We start from the raw sequence: 11771 nt of genomic DNA, 5'->3' as shown, positions 1-11771 counted from the left end.
TTGTTCATCACTATGATCACTGATTTTATTATGTTATCACTTTATCAATTTGTGATGCAATGCCTTTTTCTGGGTTGTATGAACATGCATATTGCATCTCGCCTGCAGAACTCCTCCATTCAGTTCTGATGAAGAATCATCTGAGGAAGAGGAATCGTCTAAAGAAGAAGAAACCCCTCAAACACAGAAGAAATCCACCCTGGTCAACAGCACCACAGTCAAGGCCCAGACTGCTAAAACACAGCAGCGCTCGACCCCTCCCGCTCCTGCTGTGCGCTCCGCTGCTGCCGTGATCAGTGCAGACAGAACGGACGTGACGGCTCTGAGCGAGAGCGACAGCGAGTGGACCGACGGCAGCGAGATGGAGGAGCTCAACCTCTCACAGCTGCACAAACACACTGACCAGAATGGAAACGTGGAGAAGATTACTCACAGTAAGACTCGCTTCTAATGTCAGGACGGTGTGGAGTTGTTGTATTGCAATTGGAAACAAAAATGTTACAAATTTGTATTGTTTGTGTGTGTGTTTTCTGTAGGTAATGTCAAAACTCTTAGCAAAAGCCTTGAAAAACAGCTGGAAGCACGAGGCCCAAAGAAACCAGCAGGGGGCGTTAATATGTTGCTTGAAAAGCCAACAGCTGTCAAAAATATAAAGCAAGATGCAAAGAAAGAGCTAAAGGTGAGACCTGCTCCTTTAAACAGATAGAGACGTTTACATTATGCAAAGGTAAATAAATGTGACATTGTAATCTACCACAACAGAACAGGTGGAAAAACATTTTAAATTCAAAATTTATTTGAAGTACTTTGGCATTTAATTAAATTCTTATTGAGAAGCCGCATGTTAAGGAGTGTTAAATAATAACATACATTATTAATAAAAAATACAGTAAATACTTATTCATTCAGGTAATGTAGCTCATCAGCATAACTGTAGTAAATATTGTAGATCTACACTACTGTTCAAAAGTTTGAGGTTTGTAAGTTTTTAAGAAATTAATGTTTTTATTCAGCAAGGATGCATAAAATTGATCAAAAGTAACAGTAAAGACATTTTTAATATTAAAAATAATATTAAACTATAATATAAATGTTTTTTTTTTTTTATAATTCATTTATCAAATGTTTCTTGCACAGCAAGTATATTAGAATGATTTTTGAAGGATCATGTGACACTGAAGACTGGAGTAACGAGGGTTATTGTATAGTTATTTTAAAACTAAAAACCATAAACAACATTTTTGTCACTGTAAGTACAATAAATGTTAACTGAACCAAAATAAAATATAAAAACTTTTTTAAAAAGTTATTATATTTCATCTAGTTGACAAGGCAACATTTCTCATTTCTATTTAGTTCAACTTGATATACTAAAGAACTAAAACTGAAATAAATATGAATAAACACTGTATAGACATTGAAAAAAAACCTAATAATAATGACAAAATTACTAAAAGTTTAATTAAATGTAAAATGAAAACAGAAAATATAAAAATAAAAACTAATTCAAAGCATTAATAAAAACTGTAATAGGATCTCAGTAATACTAAAATAACACTGGATTAATGGATGCTGAAAAATCATCTTTTCCATCACAGGAATAAATTACATTTGTAAATATATTAAAATAGAAAACATATATTTTAAATGGCAATAATATTTTACAATATTTCTGTTTTTATTGATTTCTAATCAAAAATATGCAGCCTTAGTGAGCACAATAGACTTCAAAAATGTGTACTGACCCCAAATTTGTGAATGGTAGGTATAATTCCCTTTTTTGATTTTTGCATTTCTTACTCCTGAAATGAGTTAGTCTTTATCTCTATATTAGATTTGTAATGTGTTGTCCTGCCCTGTTGCTTTCAGTACACAGATGAAGATGATGAGGATGATGACTGGGATATCTCCTCTCTGGAGGATGTGCCCGCTGTGACCAAACCCAGCCAATGTCCCGTACCCATCAGGAAGAGCCTGGACAAGAGTCTGGACACCAGCACGAGTGTGTGGGGCTCATCGACGGCCAAAGGACAGAAGCCAGGTACATAGAATTCATTATTAACTCAAAATATTTTATTAATGAGAAATCATGGCTATAAATGATTTACATCTTAGAAACTCAGATTGCTTGCAGAAAGGCTACTGTGGTTTTTGATTTAATCTGAAATGTACATATTGTCCAAACAATTGTCAAACAAATTACATTTTTTGTAGTTTAAATAATTGAATTAATACGTTAATATTACTTGTTCTATTTTAGTGTAAAGACTGGCTGTGATTCTGATTTCTTTCTTTGGGTTTCTTAGGCCTCACAGACGCAGGAACCGGCAGCACTCTCAAGAGCAGTTTAGTGAGCGTCAGCGACTGGGATGATTCAGATGAGATATAATAAAATGCAGCAGAGCAATACCAAAACATCCTCAAGTTAATATACCTTATAATTGTATCTATTGTAGCTCAGGCTTAGTGATCATTCAGGGACAGCAGTGCAAAAACTGTTTGATATTAACAGTGTTAAAGGTACTTTATATGAAATATAACGGTACAAGTACACCTAATGCTAAGGAACAGCCAAGGGATGTTGCACTTTAAAATGATTGCCTCATATTTTTTTTATAGTTTATGCAATGTGTAAAAAACTGATTTATTAAATTCACTTTTGCAAACACTTCAAAGATTCTTTGTTTTGGACATTCAAGCATTTACATTTAATCATTTAGCAAATGAGGACAATAGAAGCAATCAAACCAGCAAAAGAGCAACAATATGTAAGTGCTGTGACAAGCATCCTGCTGAATCGCAATGGATCGAGACAACAAGCATTGAAATTGTTTCTAAATTAGGTCTTTAAACATTGGGTTACACGGCTGAGTCTACAAGGGGCCTGACAGTTCTTGGAAACTGGTTTTCTTGTGTTCCTCTCCTCCCTCTACTCTGTCTATTTTCTCTGTTCACTCTGTATGATTGGAGTGAAGGAGGGATGATGACTGTTGTGGGTCTGGACGAGCCCGGCAGCATGTTCGTCCATCTGGTACGCTCTGTCATGTGTGTTGGGGGTCTCCTGAGTGTCTTGGTAAACCTGAGGAAATGCAAAAAATATTGAAAACACACAGTACACTACTATTCAAAAATTCAGCATTCAGCAAGGATGCACTACATTGATAAATGTCTATGATGTATGATTTTACGAAAGATTTTCATTTCAAACAAATGCTGTTTTTTATATATATTCATCAAAGAATACTTTAAAAATGTGTCACAGTTTCCACAAAAATAGTAATAGTAAGCTGTTCAATATTGATAATAATATAGTGCAATAGGCCAGACCTTCGTGGGAATGACTTTCTCGCAGAGAAATAGCACATGACTGCACTCCCACATATAACCAGACACGAACCTCCCCAGCCGATGAGAGCTGCACCGAGTTCAAACCTGAGGAAAAAAAAAAAAAAATTTTATGTGAAAATACATTCTCTTTACCCAGTTAATCTTGTAAGTATGCCATTCAGGGGACTTTATCTCCTGAAATAGTAAAGTCTCCCAGGCACTATCAAAACATTTAGAGCTGGCTGCTCGGATACATCAATCTCTTCCAGCTCAACCAATAGCGAGAGTTTGGGGCGTGGCTACTGTAGCTGGCTGGCAGGGTTGCCAAGTCCGCAGGTTTTCCCGCGGAATTGGGCTAAAGCAGGTTGATTTTTCTCCTGCGGGTTAATGGCTTGACATATTGGATACATTTTATTTGACTGAAATATTTTATATTCTACTATTGATAAAACTGCGGTAGATTTTATATTTTGTGCAGGAAGGCCACTGGTAAGGAGCCTTATTTGAGCTGTGTTTATGATCACTGCCATATAGTGGTTTTCAATTTGCTTAACATTAGGGCTGCACGATAAATATCGCACGATATTTAATGCGTTTGTACTACAGACATGAATGGTACCTCAAATTAGGGCTGCACGATAAATCGCATGCAATATTTAATGCGCATTTTGTCAGTAAAGCTGGTTCTGTAATCAGTGGTAAATCTCCATCACGTGCGTGATTTCACATGAAGCAGCATTTACTACACAGAGCCGTTGTTCACAGCTGCGCAAAACATGCGCAAAATATGATCGTGGTTTTGCGCAGCTTGTCTGTGAACAACGGCTCTGTGTAGTAAATGCTGCTCCACGTGAAAGCACGCACGTGTAGAGATTTACCGCTGATTACAGAACCGGCTTTACTGACGAGATGCGCATTAAATATCGTGCGATATTTATCGTGCAGCCCTACTTAACATTGACTGTAAAATATGTACTTTATGAAACAGGAATTGCCTATTTTGAGTTTTGATATTTGGGATATGGTCATTGGGCTACTTGGCCTCTTTTGATTGGCTATTGGGCTAGTTTTGTTACGCAGACCTGGCAACCCTGCTGGCTAAGCCAGAATGTGTTTAATCGGTGTGGGACTAGGGCTAACGGTCATGGGACAAGAAACTCGGTTACAGAAGTGTAAACCAAAATTGGACTTACCAAAAAAGCAGAGATAGATAACTTGAGAAAACAAGGGTAAACACTGGCGGTGCGTTTACCAGTTTTCAGTTGAGACAACGAACTGGCGGAGTTTCTTCACGACAGGTAAGCTAAACTTGCTTTCTCACTGTTAGCTGTTTACTGTCGAGCCCCAGATAAAATAGTAAGATATTGTAAGTATAAGAATAATCTTAAGGGGCTTTTGAAAATGTTGCTTGAATTTTTTTTATTATTTTTTTTTTCGTAATTTCTCTAGGTTACACTAGTAGCGCAGAAACTGCATGCCTCACCTTTAAACACTTTCATTTATTATTATTACTGAAATAATTATAAATACATGACTATTTTAAAATATATCATAGTTACATACTTCTGTTCCAAGTAATATGGATCCACAAAGTTTGAACGCACTTTATTTCCCCACCAGGAGTACACTATCATACCACAAAAACCTGCCAAAGAGACACAGCAACACATCAGTTTATGATACTCAGATTTATGCGTTATGAAAAAATGTTAATGAAGGAAGGTTTGTACCGCATGCCATGTACGTCAACGCTGCTGCAAATGTAACTCTGGCGCTGACAAGCTCAGAGCCTCCGATTTTGGTACATTTCATCCCAATAAGAGCGAGAACAGCCCCCCAGAAGCCAAAGATCACAGAGACGACAGCCAGGGCCCTGCTTACATGGAGGGAAACTAACATACCAGAGAGAGAGAGAGACACATGAAAAGCATCTCCTATGGAGGCCCATTTCCACCAAAGAAAAAAAAAAAAGTTTTCTCAATCACCATATGGGATAAAAAAAAAAAGTGAATTGTGAATTTATCTCACAAAATTTACAATTCTGACTTTTCTGACTACTGATTTTTTTTTTCTTTTTTTCTTGTGGCAGAAACCAACTTCCATAATCTCCAGATTGAGAAACTTAATTATATAATTAATGTATATAATTAAATAGTGTATGCATCACCTAGGCTGCATTTGTTTGATCAAAAATACAGTAAAACAGTGATATTGTGAAATATTCCAATTTAAAATAATGTTTTTTTAATATATTTTAAAATGTAATTGTAATTCTATTTGAATATGTAATTTATTCCCTTGATGGCAAAGATGAACTTTAAGGATTTAAAACAGTTGTGCTGCTCAATATTTTTCTGGAAACCTTGATACTTTTTTTAAAATTATTTGATCAATAGAAAGTTCAATAGAACAGCATTTATTTAAAATAGAAATCTTAACAATATGAATGTCTGTACTGTCACTTTTGCTGAATAAAAGTGCTTATTTCTTAAAAAAAATATATATATATATATTACTGTCCCCAAACTTTTGTACAGTGGTGTATATCTATAGTGAAGTTTTCATTTCAAATAAAAGCGTAATTGTAGATTTAGATATTCAAAACAAAAACAAACATTAAAAAGCAAAAGTAAAGTTTCACTTAAAATGTGTTTTGCCTTACTTTATTGAATAATGTATTCTCTTTCTTCTAAGACCTGTGAGCCTTTCATTTCTTTTTCTTTTTTTCACCAAATAATGACACAGCGTCTCAGTTTCAACAGTGATTCCTCACCAGGCAGGTCCATCATGGAGGGGTAGTATTTACAGTCAGATACTCCTGTGGTGTCTGAGACACAGTCCATCCAGAGGTTGGAATAGTAATTACCGGTGGTCAGAACCACAGAGCCGACCTCCAAGAAGGTCCAGTACTCAGTGGCCAGAGTGGAACAGATCAAAATCCAGCCACTTAAACACGACAAAAAGCAAGCCATCTCCACATACATCACCACTGTTCGCTGCCTCATGCTGCCAGCTTTATACGACTGATGAACGGAACAGAAGTTCTATGGAAAGAGCGTTCCTGAACTGCTGTGAGGTTTTAAGCCAACATGGAATAAAATTACATGGTGGTGTGCGTCCTTAGAAGACAGCTTCCTCCTGTCTTGGTATCTGCATCCACAGTGCTTTCTTCGGCATATTGCAGCTTCAAACTGGTAAAACTACATGCTTTTACCTCATAAGCAGTTTCACAATCCATGAGATTTGTCCGATCTCTGATTCTGACAACCAGGGTCACCGGGTCAAGTCTCTGAAAAGACCCTTTCCCAGGACATCACTGACCAGCTAAAAGAGCATCCAATAAGTTATGGATCAAAATAAAACAATGTGAAAAAGATGGAAAGTTATCACCTATTGTATCAGCTTTCAGGCGGAAATCTTAAGTCTGACGGTTCAGAAGAGTAAAAGATTTACGGTTTCATTCATGGCCAGAAAAACATACAGAACTAATAGTGCAGGACTTGTGTTGTCCTTGAAAGAACATCGACTGACTATTAGATATAATATTGTCATATGGTGAAGTACTGTATGTTCTTATTAAATCTGATATTTATCTCCTATGCAGGCTCATATGTCAAATAAGGTGTAAGTTATACGTGATGATTGCAGTAGAGCGGCACGAACAGTGAAACTCATTCTGTTTATGAAAAAACAATATTCAGCAACGTTTGAAATACTTGCAGAAATGGAGATAAAGCAAGTGAAACTGCACTATTCAAGTGTTCATTTAGTATCATATACATTTATAGTTTTGATATTTTGAAATTGAATTTTTTATTTTATTTATATACTTTCAGTTATAATTTTGTAATGAGCTGTTGTCATTGTATAAATGTTTGTTCTTTTTTAATATTACTATTTAGGTTTAATTTATTTTTATTTCAGTTTTAGTTTAGTTTATTTCCAGTTAGTAACTTTAGTACTTATTTCAGTTATAGTTGCCAAGGTAGCATTTCTATTTTTTTGTTTACTTTTTCATCTAATAAGTATATTTCATTTTATTTCAGCTTTACTTCAATTAACAAAAATGGTTTAATAGTTTTAGTTTTATATTTAGTTAACAATAATAATAACCCTGTTATTCAAATTATTATAATAATAATAAATATAATAATTTAATTTAATTTATTCAAATTAAAAATGGACAGAGGTTGCCAAGAACTTTGTCACAATGGCTTTAATGATTAGACCCCTAATAACAAAGAGTGAAAAATTTAAGGGGGTCTGAATACTTTCCGTACCCACTGTATATATATAATAGTATAAGAAATTAAAAAATGTTAATTAAAAATTGTGAATCGATTCACAGGTAGTTCCAGGTTGGAAAAGTAATTGTGTTTTGTTAAATGTATATAGAAATTATTACTTAATTTAATTTAATATAATTTATAATTAAATATTCTGTTAGGTCCCAAAAAAGTTAGAAAACAGAGTAAGTTAGAAAAGTTTGTATTAGAAAGTATGATTTTTTTTCATATAAGCATATATTTTTCAACAACATTTTCAAATAACATTTCAGAAACCACTAAAGTTATACGTCTGCAAGATGTCTGTTAAAAAGATTGCTTCATCTGGAAGGCATCTGCTGTGTACAAACATCTGATAAACATCTTTAAGATGTCGGTTTTACATACATTCCAAATCATAAACATCTTAAAGATATTTTCCAGGAAACGTCCTAGATATCTGTTTTAGAGCAAACACTTTACTCTTGTGCGCTCCACATTTGGGCGTCACACTCATGGTCTTCGCGGTCAAAAGTGACCGGACACCTGAAATGTAACTTTTTTTTTTCTTCAGTAAAATCAATCTAATATATTTTTGTTCAATAATATTTTTTCTTTTGTATTTTGAGATAATTTTATGGTACTAATTAATATTTATGCAATAATTATGAAACCATTGAAAATAGTACAAAAAATTTTTGAGAGCAAAAAAAAAGAATAACCTGTAATTTCATAGTGTAACCACTAGATTCCTGTATAGGACTCTATAGAGAGGCTTGTGAATTCCCTAGTGGTTTTTATACATAATTGTTTACTTTTATTAGGTTGTGGATTTAAATGTATATTAAGGCATTCTCATTCTCTTTTATACAACTCAATATTTTTTGTTGTTTTAAATGTTGATTTGAAGGGTAGGTTTTTGCATTATTATTACTACATTCAAACCTGAACACAGAAAGCATTTTGTTACACAAAACATTAAAATTCTATAAAAATGTAACAAAAATTAACAGGAACGCTTTATCAGAGCTTAATCCTTCTGGGTCTGATCTTAACCTCTTATTTCAGTCTTCTGACTCATTTTGGATATATGGTTATAGCCATACCAATTCATTTGAGTATGTATAATTCTGTATGTGTGTGTCTGTGAGTGTGTGTGAGTGGATGTATCTGTTTTACACTCTTGATGTTTTAGAGTGTAACCCCTTCCTTGCTGTCCACTTTTTTACTGCATTGTAGTTGAATTATTGATTTTATTTTACATAGTTGCAGTGTTGCAGTTACACCAGTTCATAGATGTGTGTGTGTTTGTACAAGTGTGTGTCCACGTGTGTGTGAGTTGGTGTGTTGATTTTGCACTCTAGATGTTTTAGAGTTCCACCCCTTCATTGCTGTACAATTTTTTTCTGCATTGTGGGGGATTTGTAGATTGTACACACAAAAATTTTCTGTATTTTCAAATTTTTTTCCCCCATTTCCCATTCATTTCCTATGGTCGGTCATTTTTGACTGAAGACCATGAATGTGACTATTTTTTTTACGACCACTTAGCTTTTTCGAATCATGCCCTCAATTTTTTTTTGTGTTCACATGCCAAGTGCCATAAAAGTCACCAAGTTTCGTACCATTCTGGTGAAGCTACGATTTTTAAAAATTCAAATTGTAAAATTTTCTAGTCAGAAGTGACCGAAGACCGCACAAGGGTAAATACATCTTCCAGTTGTTAAAACGCACTTCAAATAGACGTATCTGAGATGTATGTGTGCTATCAGGGAATGATTACAGTAGTCCATGGCACTAAATGTGTGTATGCATAAATTTGTGTGCAAAATCAATGTACAAACATTTTCACAAATAAATCATGATTCAGCAAATTTAGTACTACATTTTTTGGGTACGTTTACATGACAGTTTTCAACTAAAAAATACATTTTTTAAAGCATTTTGGCTGCATTTACACATCAACTTTTGAAAATGGGTTCCAAAGTGCAAGATTAAGATTAAGATTTCATGCATACTTAAAATATAATGCACAAGTCATATGGACTTTTATGATACTTCTAAGGTGTTATTCTGTGCTTTTGAATATTGGGCTTGTTGTTGAGTGGGATAGAGCTGTGTGATGTTTCTTCAAAATTCTTCTTTTGGGTTCCATGAAAAAATGCAGTGCCAGTGTACAAGAGCAAACTGTATTTAGCTAACTAAACTATAAATTGCTGTACCAGAAGGTTTCCGTGACTCTGGCGTTGCACTCTTACCTGCTGTATGTCTGAGACCAGATCTTGCAGACTGAAACTAGGAAGAAAATCCCTCCAGTGATCTGAAAAGCACATCCGGCCCATTCAAGGAACAAGGGAGTTCCCAAGTCAAATCTGAAACATTGATGTATTTTTGAATGTTATACAGTATTTGAAATATTGAAAACATTGTTTTATTTGCACAGTTAATTTTATGGATTCTTTCTATGATCTACACAGGATCTACATTGTACAACAAAAGTAGGAAAGACGGTTTCCATCACCAAAGAAAAGGTAATTGCGACAATTCAAAAAGTCTGAATTGTGAGATATAAATTCTTTTTTTCTCAGAATTCTAAGATTACATCTCACTACTCTGTCTTTTTGTCTCACAATTCTAAGTTTATGTCTTGCTATTATGTTTATGTTTATGTCGCATGCTACCTTTTAAAAATTTTTTATTCCATGAAACACCCTTCCATTAAAAAAATTCTTCATATACTTACTGCAGTCCATCAAATCTGGGGTTGAAATATTCTGCAGAAACATGCTGAGCATAAAGTGCATAACCAGAGGCAGCCAGCATACCTTAGAGAACAGACACAGTAAAACACACACGCAAGATTTACAATGGTTCTGCTGTATATTATGAAGAAATGTACCACTTGTTGTGTGACAGATGCCTCCTGTGAACACGGATCGGTTCTTCTCTTTGTCTTTTCCTCCGATGTAAGTGCATTCCATTCCCACGAGACTCAGGATGAAGGCCAGCACTCCAGCAGCCATCCCAGACATGAGCAGAGCCCTCACGATCTGAAGATAACCTGAACATCCCAGATCCAAAGAATGTATTATATCTGTCTTTCTGTCTGTCCATAGAAAAAACATTTTTGTTTCCCCAAAGAATCTTGCAGTGAACAATACGTAAAAGAAAATATTTTTTTCTTACTATGAAGAACATTTTATTAATCTAAATAACTTTTTTTAAACTATAAATAACCATTTTTGCAATGCACACTTAACCTTCTGGTCCTATTTGACCTAATTTTTTATTTATTTTTTAATTATTATTATTATTTATTTTTATTTTATTTTATTTTTTCGTCAGAATGGTACAAAACTTGGTAAAGGTTTTGGCACTTGGCATGTGAACACACACACTTGCACTACTCGCAGTCAAAATGACCGCATTGGAAAAGAGAGGGAAGCAAATTTCCTTTAGTGGAAATGCATGGTACTGCGCCCAACCAAAATCTTACTGAAAACTCTTTTTTTTATATCAACCTCAACTTTGGAACACAATTAGTTTAAATTTAGGGCTTTGATTTTTGAGTTTGAATTTAGTAAAACATGTTTTGGAAAATATATATTTCATAAAAAATATTTGTATACTTTTGTCATTATAATTTAAAGTACTGTAATATTGTTTTTAGTGTCAATTCAACTTTTTTCACTTCAGCAATAATCTGCAAAGTCTTCTTTAAAAAGAGACCAAACATAAGTGTGTGCTACAAAGCATTCAAGATTTACAACAGTTTAAGTTGTACATTTCATTTCCAGGTCTATGCTCAAAAAGCTGGTAAGATCATAACTATTCCATATATATATATATATATATATATATAAAATACCATAAATCCCTTAAAAATACTAAATATTAAATAAAAACAGAATCAAACTAAAATCTAGAAATCTAGCGTAGCGTTAGTTCTGGCAGGTCACGTTAGTCAAGCTCGCATCAGCTGACTCTCAGCTGATCCTCATCTACCTATAGGAATACGACACCTATCTAAGTATTCATATATAAGGTCCCGCAGTAGTATCAGCAGTTTTTGCATTGCTCGATAGCTAATTACCCTCCTCCATCCCCAACTCCTCCTCTGTCAGTCAGGATTCAGCCTTCTGATCTCACACACACTCACTCACTCACTCACTCACTCAC

At 34.4% G+C, this 11771-nt stretch overlaps 1 protein-coding gene and 1 pseudogene across 1 annotated transcript in view; one reads left to right on the top strand and one right to left on the bottom strand.

Annotated features, from left to right (window-relative positions):
• LOC107752105 (zinc finger protein Dzip1-like) overlaps window positions 1–2601 on the top strand; it is a 10922-nt gene extending 8321 nt beyond the window's left edge. The window contains exons 13-16 of the mRNA XM_016567969.1: window positions 109–434; window positions 537–679; window positions 1870–2041; window positions 2307–2601. Of these exons, the coding sequence (XP_016423455.1) occupies window positions 109–434; window positions 537–679; window positions 1870–2041; window positions 2307–2389 (724 nt within the window). The 3' untranslated portion in view covers window positions 2390–2601. The remainder of the gene's footprint in view (window positions 1–108; window positions 435–536; window positions 680–1869; window positions 2042–2306) is intronic.
• Window positions 2602–2816: 215 nt separating this feature from the next.
• LOC107752104 (uncharacterized) overlaps window positions 2817–11771 on the bottom strand; it is a 10412-nt pseudogene continuing 1457 nt past the window's right edge.

This window comes from Sinocyclocheilus rhinocerous, unplaced genomic scaffold (assembly GCF_001515625.1).
Source record: "Sinocyclocheilus rhinocerous isolate Xijiao unplaced genomic scaffold, SAMN03320098_v1.1 scaffold2306, whole genome shotgun sequence".
NCBI classification, from domain to species: domain Eukaryota; kingdom Metazoa; phylum Chordata; class Actinopteri; order Cypriniformes; family Cyprinidae; genus Sinocyclocheilus; species Sinocyclocheilus rhinocerous.
Note: the sequence above shows the minus strand (reverse complement) of the source record. Positions and strands in the feature narration are given on the sequence as shown.